Consider the following 16719-nt stretch of genomic DNA (forward strand, 5'->3'; position numbering starts at 1 on the left):
TGTATGGAAAGAGAATTATGGTTGTCTTGACAACAGATGCCCATCACATGCACTGATCCAAAGATGTGCATAATGAGGTGCTTGATAGGGCAGAGAGGATCGCATCCTATTCCACTCAATTTGGGCTGATCCTGAGCAATGTGTCCTGAAATAATCAGCCCAGTGAGGCTTTTTGCTCCTAAAAGTTAATTGGCCCCCAGCAGGGGCAAGGCAGTGAAGAACAAGATTGTTACAGGTAATGCTCTGCTACTTGCTTCTATTTTTAGCTAAAAACATGTCTTTACTTTCAGGCCATAGTGTATGAAGGCCAGGACAAGAACCCTGAAATGTGCCGCGTGTTGCTCACACATGAGATCATGTGCAGGTAAGAAATTGCTCTCTCTCTCTCTCTCTCTCTCTCTCTCTCTCTCTCTCTCTCTCTCTCTCTCAAGTAAAGATGAATTTGGATATCAAATCTAGGCAAAATCAGTTCCATTGGTTGGGTATATGTTTATTTTGCTCTTAGTAAATAATCTAGAAGAAAGGATTCTTAGACACATTTGACAGTGTCAGGGATCGCGGCGGTTCTCAATTACTTATTACATTTCATCTTGGAAGACATCGGTTTGTGTTTTGATACTTCACTGTTAATGGCCACAGAGCCGTGCCCTCCCTCATCCTTCATGGCGGAGTCAAATACAATACAACCTGCTCAGTGGTGACATTTGCACCCAACTTCATGCTTGGTAAAACGGGAGTTCACTTGAAGCCGACAGAGGCTCCTGGTTGGGTCAACTTGAAAGTCATAGTTCCTCCTTTTGAGTTCTACTTAATATAACCCCCATAAACAAGCCTCATTTCTTCTTTAACTAATTTCTTTCTTTCTTTCTTTCTTTCTTTCTTTCTTTCTTTCTTTCTTTCTTTCTTTCTTTCTTTCTTCCTTTCTTTTTCTCCTTGCATTTGGTCTTTGAGTTGTCCTGTTCGTATCTGAACATGAAGTTACTATTTCTTGGAGGTAGTGAGCTTTGAGATTGAGGGAGGCTAGTGAAAAGGAATCCCTAAGAGGTCTAATAATTTATGCTCCTCACATATGAGTCTTTTCGCTTCCCACTGTAATCGTGCTGAAGTGGCATCTGAGACCACATTCACCTCCATGGCCTCAGCCAGGCCTGCACAGGAGAGGGACCAGAGCAGGGGGCAGCCTTTTAACTTGTGCTCTTATTCCTTGTAAAATAACCTAGCGTTTTGCTCCCAGTATCTCTCAAGTAATTGGATAAAGCAGGAAGATGCCACTCCGCATCAGATGAAGGCTCCTAATTGCTTTGTTAGCTGAGCAGGCTCTCCCTGGCACAATGTGTGCTCGGCTGCTGAATGCCATTGGCCAATCCGAGGGAGTCTTCAGCTGCTGTTTCGGCATGGGCAGCCCTCATCTATTGCTCATAGACTCTCCTGGAAAAGAATCTCAAAACCGTACAGGTGGAAATAGAATCGAAAGGGCTTCATGTGTTTCCTGAATGAAGTCCCAAATATTAATGTTTGGGTCTATAAAAATTCCATTTTCCCTTTCTTTAAAATATACTTTTGATTTATAGTTTGAAGATACAGAAGAGTTTCGCACATTTTGCTTTAGTGATTTGTAAAACTCATTAATTATTCTAAAAACTAGGTTGTTTTTGTTCAGATTTAAAACAGTAGCAGAACATCCCCAAGTGGTGTGGGACTCCTTACATTAGTGGCAAAAGTTAGTTTTACCCTGTGTGTATGAACTGGATATAATCTAGCTGAGTGGTACCTTTCAGAATTAAAGGAGCAAACCCATTTTGAAAGCAGTAAAACCTGACCTTGTCTGTATTACTACTTCCCCAACCATTTCTCTATTATTTTAGCCTCCTACAATTAGCATGCCATTAGGCTGAACCCTCCATGTAGAGCTGCACATGACTGTAGCAAAACAGGAAACAGGAAGATGGATTTCAACCAACAGGCCAAGCACTATCTATACATCGTCTATTTGCATTTTGTATCTGCATATGTTTGGATTATGCTGCAGAGAATTCTATTCTTGAACTACTTAGAGATATATTATGCCTTTCATGCACAGACCTCCCCTCTATTAATGCAGTTTATATTTCCCTTGTTTTTAAAATTCATTGGTCCAAAGTGCTTTATGATGCTGGTTGGTGTGCTTTACTGCTGGCATCCCCTCTATTTCTCAGAAACATAAAAATAGAAAAATAAAATTCTCAAGCCACTGAAGGCAAATGATGCTGTTTGTACCGCGTGGCTAAGAGGGAAAAGCCATATTCCAAATGTCATCTTGCTAATGTTACAGATTACGGCTTTCCTGGCTGCCTATAGATGCGGAAGGGGTACTGTTTGTTTACCAGGCTGCCATGACCCCATTACACAAACCTGTCATCTATTGTGTGGCTAACAGTCTTTTAAATTGCAAATCTGATGCTCTTTAGGGGGCTTCAGGAAAAAAATTCTCACTTTCCATACCATCCTATTTCTCTTGATTTCTTGCCTGTTGTAAGTGGAAGTTGGGATGTGCTGAATTTGCACCAGGGGTGCAAATGCAGCCTCAATTATAAGCATAAAATTAGAATCTGTTCACCATTAATCAGCCTGGCTAATTGCTATGCACCACCATTAGCCATATGGTGTGAAAGACAGCTTGCTCTCCCCAAGATGAAATTTCTTCATTGCAGACATGAAATAGTGAAGGCCCTGGATTTTAAAATAGCTTGTTTTAGATATTTAATTTCTAAACAACTTTCTGCTGTGCTTTCTATCAAAGCTAACGGCACAATAAAACTTTGCGTTGATGTCACAAAAGCTGTATGTTTATAGTGTGCTGGCTATGATGAAGGAGACAGAGAATTTCGTTCCACAAGAAAGGGTTTGGTGCATTCTGTTCATCACAGGCAAATGTAAGGGAAAGGAAAAGATGAGCAAGAGACAGTGGTGTCTCAGGTGTCGTAAATTAAGAAAAAAAAAAAACCCATTGTGTTTTGTGGCGAAGGTGACCCCATTATGTGAGATGGCTAAAGGAACTGACATTATTAGTTCATAATTGTTGACTCTTGGAGACAATCCCTCTTTGATTTGATGATGTGGAGCACTTCTGTAACACTATGAGAGAACCTCTGCCTTTTGGTGAATTGGAATCTATCACACCAATCGTGGTGATGAAGTTCTTAACATAAGATGACTCCGTGAATCCTTATTTTTTTCTTAAAGAGTAGGATTCTATGAGGGGTTTGCTTTATGAGCACCCTAACTTCTGTGTTTAAATGGAACCCAGCTTGAGAGGGGGACTTGGTATCCTGCTCTCCAGGCAGGCCGAGTACACAGGTGTTCATTTCTAGTATCTGAAGAGGGCAGGTTATAGGCACCCACACTAGGGAAGAATTCTTGCTTATTTTATTATTTTATTTTGTAGAAGAACCATGAATCTCAGGCTAGCCTGCTTCCTCTTATGCTTCCTTATTAGGCTTTTTCTTCCTTCTTTCCTCTTTTCCAGATTTAGGCTGATTTCCTCCTTCAGACACCCACTTAAGTATGACTTCTCCAGGGAAGTGCCTCTGGCCCTTGGCCCAAGTCATGTGCCCTAGTGAGCAGTCCAATGGACCAGGTGCTTTTAACTTCATAGTACTCTGTGCCTTGCAATGACACCTTACTGCCTGTCTTTATTCAGCCAAGCCCCTTAAAGGCCGGGAAGTGACTCAGTTTTCCTTCATGCTTCAGCTGGCCCAGTTGTGAAATGGGACATTAATACTGTCTCGGAGAGTAGTAGTTAAGGTTAAATGCCATAGTCTCTATAAATTCTTAGCATGATGCCTGGCAGAGTCAGAACTGAAAGCCTGTTATGATTCAAAACAATATTAATAGAAGCAGTAGTAGAGGCATCATTTGTGCCTGGCCAAGTATTTGGTACTTTGTTGCTTAAAGCAACTGTTGGTAAGAAAATATTGAAAGGAGCTTTAGTGTCTATAAAAACCTAGGTGTACCTGTTTCATTATGGTTGTGGTGTTTATGTGTCTTTATTTTTTAGTACCTACTATGTGCAAGGGCTTGTTGAGTTTAGAGCAAGCTAGGAGAGCTTGAAGTTGGAAGCTTTATGCAGCCAATTAGACATCACTGGGCAAAGGTTCTAATGTGATGGAACACTTAGGCAAAGGACTATGTCAGTTGAGAGGGAGGATGAACTATTTGTAGATGGGTCATAGCAGTGGAAATGGAGAGAGATGAGATGGGAGAGGGATTTTAGAGGCTGCATTTAGAAGAGTTTGTGAGCCAGGCGGTAGTGGCACACACCTTTAATCTCAGCATTTGGGAGGCAGAGGCAGATGTATCTCTATGAGTTTGAGGCTAGCCTGGTCTACAAAGCAAGTTACAGGACAGCCAGAAAGAGAAGACCCTATCTCAAAAAATCAAAAAAATGAAAAAAAAAAAAAGAAAAAAAAGAGAAGAGTTTGTGGTCCAGGCAGGATTGCTTTGTGGAGGTATATAGCTGTACAGAACTGTGGCTTGGAGCTGGGAAGAGGGACTTGGTCAAAGATAATCAGCTTCAGACTATGCTTTTCAAAGGTGAGAGAGAACTGAAACTGCATGGAAGGTGGGATTGAGAAGTGTGGAAGAGCAGGAAGAGAGGAGAGAATGGTTCCATCTTGAGAGGAATGATCACATTGAGTAAGAAGGTCACACTATAGAATTTGGAAGAATCTTGAGCCTATGGGGCTCAAGAATGAAAGAAAGGGGCATCAAGGTAGGGAAATCAGCCATGGGAGATTCTAGTGCTGGTGAGATGCAGATGGGTAAAGGAGGTAAAAGCCTCAGGTCACTGATGACTCAGGAAGTAGATTCATGTAGGTACCCTGAGGCTGGCATCATCGTTTTTAATGGACCCAACTGGTAAGAAGTGGTGGCCACTCTTACAGGAAGAATGCTGATCAGCGAAGGAATGAAGGAAGACTAGACAATGTTTGAAAGCACAGAAAAAAAAATCAGTCAGGAAAGCAGAGTTCCAGATATGAACCCCATTAATTCACAGGGCCAAGAGTGCCCTGGTAAGACAGACTGGGTGGAGACTGCAAGGTTGAGTGCTTGGAGATGGAGTGTTCTGAAAACAGGGAACTTGTAGGTGCGGGAGGGTGATAAAGGACAGAAGAGTCAATAAGGTCAGATTCCTTCAGAACTTATCCCCTTCGTAAGTATTAACCAGGTTATCTGGTAATTCACAGAGCCCATGCTCTGGTCACTTTGGCTGAGGAGGGTAGGAATCTTCATTTTTATTGAGATGCTCAGTTTGAAATGACTCCTTCAGCAAGGAGTGGTTGCACCTGTCTGTAATCCCTGCACTTGGGAGGCAGAAGCAGAGGATCACTGTAAATTCGAGGTTAGTCTGCACTGGATAGTGAGTTCTGGCCCAGTCAGAGCTGCCTCACAAGCCTCAGATCTTAATTGTCCCTATGCACTACCCAAATGGCATCGCATATATCTCCAGTGGCAAGAGGCTCTTCTTCCAGAAAGAAGTTATGTGCTTGAGATGACGATCTGCAGGCACCAGGACAAGGGAGCATTCAGATGTTTCCTGCCCTGATTTATGAACCAGTGAGTCAGCTCACTAGACATCTGCCACCTGTGTGAGGCTGCTAAGCAAGGGACTCCTAAGTCTGCTCTTTCTCTAACTGGGCAGAACTAGTTGGGAGCTACACAGTTCCCGCTGAGGAAGAGGCTGCTGTTCTGAGTCTCCCGTGCGTGTAGCCCACACCAGGTGTGGGGGACTTACTGCTGTGACTGGCCACATGGCCGTCCTGTCATTTGGGTTGCAGATTAAAGAGGGATGCAAAGAGTAGTGGCACCTGCTTGCTTTTTTTGGGATCCTGATCTTGGGCAAATCAAATTAGGCAAGCCCAAGTCCCCTCACTAGATGCCTGCTGCAGGGAGCATGTGCTGAGCCCGAACAGGCACAGATGGCAGGAGGCTGAGAGATGCTGTGTGAGTAGATGGGGGCCTCAGGCATGCTCATTCTGTTTGCTTTGATCAACGTGGTTCCTTTTCCCTCGAAGTACTTCTTCAACTGTGTCATTTACTGGATTGCCTCAGTATAAGCCCTCTTCTGCCTAAACATTAGTAACTTCATTCTAACAGCCTGTCCCTCCTGGTTAATGCATGCCTTGGGTGTAGTGGAGATCAGTGCCCATCTTTCTTTGTTTGACTGGAGTGGAGAGAAATGCATCAGTTTAGACTGTCTTCAATGGTAGTCTGTCAACCCTACCTCCTTTTCCTTTTAGTGTATAGAGTGCCATGAATATAGAGGTGCATACATACATATACACTTCCAGGTACACACACACACACACACACAGACACACACACACACATAGACACACAGACACACACGTATTGCTTGTATATACATATAACTATATGATGCAGCAGTGTGACCCAAGAAACAAGAACCTGTTTAAGCTAGTTTTAATATTTTGTGTAAACTTTTCTTTCTAAGTGTGTGGTGACTTTCTTCCTTTTTCCGTCTTCTTGATTCTCCTTACTTAATTCCCATTCTGGCCTCTTCATATGCCTGTGTCTTTGGGTCCCTTGGAGTCACAGCAGAGAGATGTGGTAGAATTCATCTTACTGTTACCCGGGCATCTTTGTGTCATGGAGATGAGGGCTCTGCATAAGGTGAACAACATCTCTGGGGCCAAGAGTGGCATTTGTTTGGAGGAGGAGGTTTGGTGTGTGGATGGGATAGAGTGCACAATGCCTGACTAGAGAGTCAGCTTTGCTTTTTTATCTGCCATTCCCCCAGTACACCACACTTATTCATAAAGTTGTTGATTAATATTCATCCACTCATTCAATCATTTATTCATTGAGTCATTTAATAGCTGAACTCTGATATTCTATCTCAAGCTTTATGCATGGGGTAATTGATATGGACAGTTTCTACCTTCATGACAAGGATAAATTAGCAGAAGGGGAGGACGGAATGGGAAAAATTCCCAAATAAAATGCCCCAATACATAAGTAACAGGTTGAGCTGTGTTGTAGTAAATGCCCAAGAGAAAAACGTCTTAGTTTAGATTAAGGGTGAAGTGTCAGGTAAGCCAGGGCATCTACACTGACTTCCAAGGGCCAAGGAAAAGTGGTTGAGAACCGAAGGACAGGAGGAATGCCCAGCAGAAGCTTGCCTGGCCTGGACTTGAGGTCTGATGGAGCATGTCATGTTAGAGGGATCGCAAGTGGCCCATGAGGCTGGAGCTTGGCAAGCTGAAAAGAAAGGGTGACAGGTCAGTGGCCTGGCACTATGCCACACTGTGGGTTTATTCAAAGTGCAATGGGAAGCAGTTCAAAGGTCTTAGACAACGCAATGGCACAGTCCCTGGAACATTTCAAAAAGATCTGCTGGATGGGACAGATCTGTTAGGTAGAGTCAAAGTGGAGACAGCAAACCCAAGAGGGAGACTTTGCAGTTCTCCCAGTAATAAATACAAGTGACTGGACCGAAGACAGTAGCGGTGGGTAGGGAGAGAAGTCCTGGGCTTGAGTGGCGGTAGGTGGGGGGATGGGCTCACCCACTGTTACAATCAAGCAAGCTGGAAAAGTTCCCCGAGGACATTTCACCCAGGAAGGACTGTAGTGGGGGGTGCAGCCACCAAGGGTCTACTTGTTTTGAGAAGGAGAAGGAAGGAGAAACAGGCTTTCTCACCCATCTGCTTTCCTCCCTGGATAAAGGCCTGCTTTTGACAATCACTCCCTCTGCATAGCCCAGGCTTCTCAGACTTGGAGTAAGGTCAGGGTATAAACACAAGGGTGACCCTGGTCCTGCCCCACCTTGGGTTCTTAATTGGGCCAGCCATTCTTAAAGATGCCACTAACCTGACAAGCTGAGAGAACACTGGTGGAGGGGATCAGCCCTCAGGAATTACAGAATTAGGTTTTCAGATATTATTTTATACATTTTGTGTGTGCATGTGCATGTGTATGTATGTGTGGGTGTGCATATCATCGTGCATTTGTGGAGGTCAAAGGACAACGAGGGAGTAGGTTCTTTTTCCACCCTGTGGATCATGATCAGTTCAGGTCTTCAGACTTGGGGGCAAGCACCTTTACTTGCTAAGCCGTCTTGCTGGGCCCTGGAGTTGAGTTTTAAGCTATTTATTTTGCGCACATGCCAACTCCTAACATTTCTTCTCCCCTGTGTCTTTATTGGTCTCTCATAGTGTGACTTAATAGTAAAACAGAACTTAGCTCAGAGAAACAAGTTTCCTCTGAATCAGAAAGTGACTAGGTTGTGGGGGAGCTAGTGTTTTTCAGCTGGGGCTCAGAGAATGGCGACACAATTCTTTCTACTGCCTTCTGAAAATAAAGACTGAGAGCAAGCTCCAAGCTGATTCATCTCTCAGGGATTCAGTGAAAAAGAAGATGTCTCAATTTTGGTGAAAGACTTACTATGCTGGGAAATATTTCTGGGTCTTGAAAAGTAAAAGTCAATGTTTGGTAGTCTCTAACAGGTATCTAAATTTAGGCTGTGTGTGTGTGTGTGTGTTTGTGCAAGTATGTGTATGTTTGTGTTAGTATGTGTGTATATTTGCCTGAGTATGTATGTGTGTGAGTGTGTGTATGTGTATGTGTTTGTATGTGTGTGAGTGCGTGTGTATGTTTGTGTGAGGACTGTGTGAGTGTGTGTGTGTGAGTTTGTGTCTATATATGTTTGTGTGAATGTGTGTGTGAGTGTGTGTATGTTTGTGTATGTGTGAGTGTTTGTTTATATGAGTATGTATGTGAGTGTGTTTGTGTGTGTGTGTGTGTATTTGCACACATTAGAATGTATAAGAGAGACAGAGAAAAGTACATATTTTACTTATGGTATGTAGTGGAGTCCAGTTCTTGAGGAACCTTCCACCCTTCTTCATTGATCAAGCATCTTCTTCCACATTGTAGTTCTGGGTGGAGCCCAGCCAGAGGACAACTTGTTACTTACAAGCATATTTCAGATGGATAATTTTCTTCTGAGGGTGGGTATTTTTCAGAAACATGACATTTTCAGCTGAGGCTTGTATATCTCAGGTGGTAGAGTGCACGCAGGAAGCCCTAAACTCAATCCCCAACACTTGTAGCATAAAGTGGGTATGTACCTGTAATCCCGGTCAGCACTGAGGAGGCAGACGGAGGAAGATCAGAAGTTCAAGATTAGCCTTGGCTACATAGCAAGCTTGGAGCCAGTCTTGGATGTTGAAGACCCAGTCTTGAAAGAGAAAAGAAATACATGATTTTTTATTTATCCCTTTAAAATACCTTGGGTTTCAAATTACCTATGTATGTATGTATGTACGTAAATACGTACGTATGTATGTATGTATGTATGTATGTATCTATCTATCTATCTATCTATCTATCTATCTATCTATCTATCTATCTAAACCCAGCAGTCTCAAGAGCACAGCAAAGTAGGATCTGTGTAGCAAGATTTCTTTGCGATGGCTGTTCTTCCTGTGTTCAAATGTTTACAATCGGGGTGTGCTAGCCAAGGGATCCGTTGTCCCTCATTCTCTCAGAAAACTGAAGTGGTGGCCAGTGCAGTCCATCAAAGCCAGAGGACTGAGGATGGACTCTGCACTTTTTTCTGTCTCACTTTCTCCTTATCTGGATCACTATGTGTTGCCTTTATTCTCAAGAAGATGTTCCAGTGCAAACCGTCATTGCTTTGGGATTTTTGAGAAGGTTGTGGTTGAAGGAAGTGCCATCCATCAAAAATAGGAGAAAAAAAAGAATCCATTTAATACAGAATGACTTGAGAGAGAGAGAGAGAGAGAGAGAGAGAGAGAGAGAGAGAGAGAGAGAGAAATCACTCATCCTCATTATTGACGCCTTCCACACAATTAGTGTGTTCTTGAGGGAAGAATGTTTGATCCACCCACGACCCTGAATATTCTCATTGGGTAGACGTAAGAATACAGTACTTCACATTGAACTCTGCCAATATCCGGGTAGTGAAGGAGAGACCCCATCTTAGGGCTGTACGCCTGGCTCTGCAAGGGCCCTTTCCCCTATCTGTCCTCTGAGCAGGAAGAGGTTAAGCCTGGCCATTAACCCATAAGTGACCCAAATAGAAATTTCTGTTCCTACGATCCGTTGATTGCCAGGTATAGCTTTGTGGTAATTCTAGCATTTGCAACCCAGCAATTTGAACCTTCTGTCTGCTTAAATGATGATTTTACGTTGTAATGGTTGGTACTAAATCCTTTCGCTTTTGCTCCGTAGCCGCTGTTGTGACAAGAAAAGCTGTGGCAACCGAAATGAGACTCCCTCAGATCCAGTGATAATTGACAGGTAGGGACCACTCTTCTTTCACTGGATTCTTAGTCTGCATTATAATGAAACACCTGCTTTGTGTTGCTCATGGGTGAGGGTTAGGGATGCATGCGGCTGAAGTTTGCCTGTTGGTCCTGACTTAAACTGCGCCGAGTAATGGTGATTTCTGGGACAGCCATATGGAATGTTCTTTGGAGGCCTGTTTCTTGGATGGCTCTGGTTTTGTGTCTGATTAATGCTCATAAAGTAATATATATATATGTGCGTGTGTGTGTTCATTCCTCACTCTGTGTGGTTCAGTCCCCATGGTGTATCAGGAAGCTTCAGAAATAAAATAATAATAGTTTTGTGATTTATGAAATGTGGTTGGGTACTTATAAATATTTAACTTTTATTTGAAAAATGTTTGAATCATTATCACTTTTAGCTACAGTAGTTCTGTTGGATGTAATCCATCTACATTTTAAGGTTTTATTTATGCATAAAAGCAGTTTAAAGAGATCTGTGAACCAAGATTTTTCTACTGTTATTTCCGGGCTTGATTGCGGCTCACACAGTATTGTAAGTTGATTAATTTATCCTGCTTGTCTTAATTATTGTGTTTTTAAACAGATCCATATTACTAATCTGACATGACCAAGTAAATCACTGTAGAACAATACATCTGTTTCAGTTCGTCAGTGCAGTTATGAGTCAGTGTGCACACATTATGCAGAGTGGCATCCCAAATATTCATTTCACATTTTAATTATTGAAATTCATTGTATGGAAATATGTATGATAAACCATTTGTTACATAGCATTACTCATTGAGAAGTAAATGGCCTGGAAGCTTTATAGAGACTGTCAATTGTCAGCTAGGAAAAGAGCTAGCATCTACTCACTGTGGGAAAAAAAGTCTTCATTCAAATGAAGCAGATCCCTTCATTGAGGAAATCAACAGCCAAATGAACATCCCATTTTGGGCTTTGATAATACTGTCTTAGACAACAGCAACACAAAGATGCAACAAAACAATCTGTCAAATCCCTCATGTTTTAAAATTTTGATTTATCATTTTTCAGGTAAAGAAACCTAGGTATCTATTTTGTTCATCTTAGTTTCTATCAAAAGACTGTCGGCTATGACTTCCATGAGTCTTCAGGTTCTTAGCTCAATATTGATCACCAAGTAGCTTTGTAAAAGTTTCAGTCTAGTCGAGTATTCTAGTCAGAGGTCTCATGCTAATATAATCACAAAAAAATACATATTTGATATGCATAATAACATCTTAATCCCAAGTTAAAAGAGGTGAAGGTTCAGTGTACGGTGATGTTGTCTGGTGTCTGTTGAATGAGAACGGCATGCTTATCCGAGAGAGCAGACATATCATTCATAAAGTTGTATTTTCTGCCATGGAAGATAAAAATCTGCAAACGAACAAGGTCAAAGGCTGCCGGTGTCATTTGTGTATACCTTTCGGAGCACTGCTTCCCTTTTTAAGCAAGTATTTCTTACTCTTGTGTTAAAAAGAAAGCATCCCATCAAAGATCCAGCCTAAACATTCCCCAAACTTTGAAACCATAAGCATTCTGTGGTGCCTCATAGTCCTTTTCGATCTATGTGGTGACGAGGACCTACCGTACCACCCGCAATGAAAACACTTTTTTTCCCCCTCTCTCTCTTTGCTTGTGAACGGGTTAAGCTTTAAAGTTCTTCATTTGGTTTTAAGCTGTGACTCTGATGCAGAAGGCTGATATGACTGTGGTTTGAATAACATCTGATTTTGACCTGTTCCTGTGGGTTGCGATGGCAGGAGAAACTTGACTCAGCAGCGCTGTAATTAGCCCGCCCCGTGTTTTTGAAACAGGATTGTGTTACCTGGATTGCATTAGTGTGGCTTCTATTGTTGCCGCCTTGCATCTGTCCCAGTAGGGTACTTAAAACCGTTTCTTGGCTGGGGGAGTTCAAACAATTTAGGCAGAATAAGTCTGCACTTTATGCTGTTGGTGGCTTTAGAGATATTGTTCACGACATCTATCCTTTTCATTCCCCACCCCACCCCCACCCCGCTTTCGGTTAGACAAAGTAGAAAACCTTGTACAGTTAGTTTGATTTCTTTAAGGTAAGGGCATTTTAAAGACGTCTGAGACATCCTGGATGTGTTCAAATCCCAATATACATTTATTTGCTGGTGTTTGCCACTGTCTGACATGGAGTTGTCTTCTCAGGCGATGAGACCAGTTGATAGGCAAAGCTTCCAGTCGGCTATTTTTATTTGCATGTGAGTTTTCAAAGTTATTTGCCCCTTCAGTTTGCCAAAGGTTTAAAAACTAAACGAACCTCCAGTTGTGTCTCCGCCGATATGTGAAAATTCTCTTTCTAATAGCGAGGGATGAAAACCACAAGAACTTAGGCAAGGAAGGACAAAACAGAAAATATTTTTCAACTGCACAAAATTGCTGCAAAGGGGAAAAATATGATGGCAGCGGTGTTTGAATTTCAGTTTCCAATTTCGTTCCCTGTTACAGATTGCATAATATCTATTACGTGCTTAGGGTTTGATTTGCTTTCAGATTTATGAATATGAGTCCCTGAGCCTGCTGTACTCAGTAGCAACAGTCAGTTCTTACAATATGCATACTGTATGCAATATAGGGCCAAGGGTGTGGGCTGTTGTGGCCTTAGAAGTACCATAGCTTTAACACACAGTCACCTCTTTCTGAAAGCTAATAATTTCTAGCTTGACCTTCAGAATTTGAAAGAACACTGCTATTTTTATCAGTCAAAAGACTTTTAGCAGTGATTATTCAAAAAAACTATTTATAGTGTAGATGGAAGAGGCTTTCTGGTCACACAGTACTGGCACAGGGCCAGCCATTTTTGTGTTAAAATTTGGCTACGTTGTTTGTTGCCAGTGATTTGGAGACCAGTTTGGCAAATTGCATGTATATATGTATATACATATAAAATGGAATTAACAAAATCAGCAGTTGTACAGACAAGTTTCTATTTCCTTCCAGTGACATGCAACAAAGTAAGAAAATGTGACCCAAATTACTTTTTTCAGTCATGACAATTTGTCAAAATGTTTATTGGAAAATTGCTATGTGGTGTAGGAAGGGTGCATCTGGAGTCCACTGCTAGGTTACATTTCTGCTCAATGCCAAATAGCTTGATTAAGAATCATAAAACCCCAGCCTGTGCCCAGTGATCCAGATATTTGGGCTGTGCAGACATGGGAAAAGTCAAATGTGTTATGTTTAATAGCTGATGAACAGGAACTAACAGCAGCAAATTTCATTATCTTTGAAATAAAGGGCTATGTGTGGTAATTATTGTTAAAGTAAAAAGCAAAAGATGACTTCCAGTTATTGAACTAAGGTGATTGGTTTAACATCCACACACTAAGTCAGATTTGAATTTAAAAGGTTTGCAATAAAATTCCTGTTTAGAAATTGAGTACATTGTAGTTTTATTACTACACTGGATATCCTTGTGTCCTAACCTTTTTCCTTGGAGTTATCTTAGTTCAATAAATAAAACCTCATTAGACTATTCCCATTTCAACGAGTTTATTAAATTTTGCAGGAGTAATTAGCATAAGCTGTGCTAATTTTTCTGGAAGACTAATGATGGAGGTTCTTAATTAGGTTTACTTTGTAGGAATCAGAAAAGAGACTAGTGACAAAAGTCACCCAGGGTACTCTGAATTGGGAACCCACTTTTTCAGAATCCATTCGACTTCCGTTTCTCTCTGGAAACTCGGTTCTGCATGCTGTAAAGACTTTTATTCTGTGTCTAGTCAGCTACAATTAGGATCCTTGCTTAGTTGAAAAATATTTTTTTCCTAGATTTGTCTTGAGGTGATGAGATAGATGAATACAGATGGCCTTACAAAAACACCTCTTTCTTGGCAAATTCTACCATATAGTTCCTTTCACAGGACGCACTGATGTTTCTGGCTAGAATATATGTGGGGCAGGGATAGTTCTATACTGTTCTTTAATTTAGCATCCGTATGATGGATGAAATAGTTAGATCAACTAAGCAAATGAAGTCTTAAGTTCTTGGGACTATAGATCCTTAGTGGTCAACACACAGAATTTGTTTTTAAGGGGTAGAAATAATACAAGATAAACTTGTAAAGTGTGTCAGTTAAAACCCAGTTCTTTCAGGATTATGTAAAATGTCGTTCAAGTAACCTGCAAATTTTGGGTCTCCCAAATCCAGCATTTAAAACTTAGATTTTTTTTTAAAGCCCATCAACACATACTCATCTAATGATTTGGGTTTGCTGATTGCCACAATTTTCCATTTTAAGACTCTGCATCTATGCTTAAGCTAGGAGATACAGAGCACGATGTATGACATTAAAGAAAATACATGACTTTTGTGACACAAAACCACAAGCCTGTTTGGAATTAGTTCAGGCAATACTTATCCAAAGCTCTCCTAAACAACAAACAAACAAACAAAACAAAACAAAAAGAAAAAGAACCAAGATTTTTTTTCCAGAACGGTCTAACATTGTTCTACATCTAGGTCATTTAAGTAATATCAATGGGCTTTTCGATTATTATAATGCAGAATGAAATTGTCAGTTAGGAAGTAGCTAGGAAGCTCATTTAACCAGTCACAGGTCATTTGAATAGAAAGCGCTGGGCGTGCTGGGATTGTTCAGACAGAAACTTTGATTGAAGGTCCATGTTTTAACTTAAGAGGTCAGGTGTAGAGGCAAGACTGAAGAAAAGCAGTATTATTACACTAGCATTCTTGACTAAGTTGTTGCCCACGTTTTTCACATGATCATGTGACCATCAGAATGAAACAACAGTCACATGTCAACTCAGGACACTCCTAGGCAATTTTTAAACATTGGGCATGTGTGAGAAAATGTATTATCCTGAATTTCTGAAGGCATATGGGTCTTCTGTCTTTTATCATTTAAACCCCCAAATCCACACAACATGATTTTCTATTTTTTCCTTCTAATAGGTTCTCAATCTGTGGGTCATGACCCCTACAGGGGTCACATATCATATATCATTTACATTACAATTCATAACAGTAGCAAAAATACAGTTATGACACAGCAGTGAAATAATTTTATGGTTGGGGGGGCCACCCCAACATGAGGAACTGTATTAAAGGTCTGCCTCCTTAGGAAGGTTGAGAACCTCTGCCTTAGATGAACATGAAGATATGCTTACTAAACGTTGCAAATGAGATCCTTAGCCAGGTTCATAACTTCATCTGACTGCTCCTTCAGTTCTTACCTTCCTCTTCATCCTGTCATTCAGAAGGACCAACCAGCGAGCAGAGAAGTGTTCATCACAGCACACAAGCTGCTGTGTGGGTCACCAAGAACCAGAGGTGTAAATGCATTTCTCAGCGCGCTGATAAACCTTCCATACCACCTCATTTCCTAACTCTGACTGTTCAGTTAAAACCAAAGGAAGAGGAATCCACTCTGGAAAGCTGCCCCAGGCTGGATAATTGGCGTCCTTCTGGTTGCTTAGAGAAGCTTCTATCTTTTAAACAGGGGAGAGTCAGCATCAGCACAGAGCATGAATTTACAGTTGTTTCCTAGCCCTAGTGCATTTAAACATTTGTTTTCTCAGTGGGAATTCACATGTGATTATTAGCAATGAGACTTATGTGAGCAAGTATCATTCTCAATTTTACACATATCACATGGTACCATTCTGAGGATGAGCTGAGCTCTGAACACTTGGGTATGGTTTGCTACTGTGATAAAAAAAATTACTAATACAATTAGCTAATAGCAGTCTAGATTCCATTTGCTATCAGCTATTCTCAAATACACAACCAGGATACATTAAAATGCGTTTCAAATATGCTGACAGTAGATCATAATGCAAAGTACTTTTGCAGGGTGTTATACTACAGCAGACACTGTATAATAAGCAACAGTGGTTTTCCTGTAAAGGAAATTATGGCACAACTTCCAAGAAATGTGTTGAGCAGAGCTTCAGGGCATCGGCAAGTATGTGTGTGGAAGCTGGCCCATGTGTGGGCTCACAGTGTGGCTTAGCATTTCGCGTCATCGTAAGTTTGTTTCTGTAACAGTTTGGGAAAATGCAGGACGGCGCTTTGGGCTCCTGTGTCAGTGACTTTACACAGCTAGTGGGTGATTATAATTCGTCAGGATGATGAACGCGCTTTTACTTTCAAATAAGTTGTTGAGAGTTGAAAACAAGCCAAGCAACCCCCCCCCCCCTGCAAAGTGTGACACTCCATTGACAGAAATTCTCATTCCCCCACGACCTGGCCAAACTCTCTAATTAAAAAAAAAAAATTGGCCAGATATAAAACACCCCACTTTAGAAGTTCCAGCCTAAAGAGATGGTATTTTGATCATTTGAATTTGCATGAGATGTTATCTAAAATAGACTACCAATTCTTTCAGCC

General features: G+C 41.3%; 1 protein-coding gene across 2 annotated transcripts in view; it reads left to right on the forward strand.

Annotated features, from left to right (window-relative positions):
* Ebf1 (EBF transcription factor 1) overlaps nucleotides 1-16719 on the forward strand; it is a 389967-nt gene that overhangs the window by 14718 nt on the left and 358530 nt on the right. For both annotated transcript variants that reach the window (XM_059270378.1, XM_059270379.1), the window contains exons 5-6: nucleotides 291-364; nucleotides 10255-10323. In XM_059270378.1, coding sequence (XP_059126361.1) covers nucleotides 291-364; nucleotides 10255-10323 — 143 coding nt within the window. The remainder of the gene's footprint in view (nucleotides 1-290; nucleotides 365-10254; nucleotides 10324-16719) is intronic.

This window comes from Peromyscus eremicus, chromosome 8a, assembly GCF_949786415.1.
Source record: "Peromyscus eremicus chromosome 8a, PerEre_H2_v1, whole genome shotgun sequence".
NCBI lineage: Eukaryota > Metazoa > Chordata > Mammalia > Rodentia > Cricetidae > Peromyscus > Peromyscus eremicus.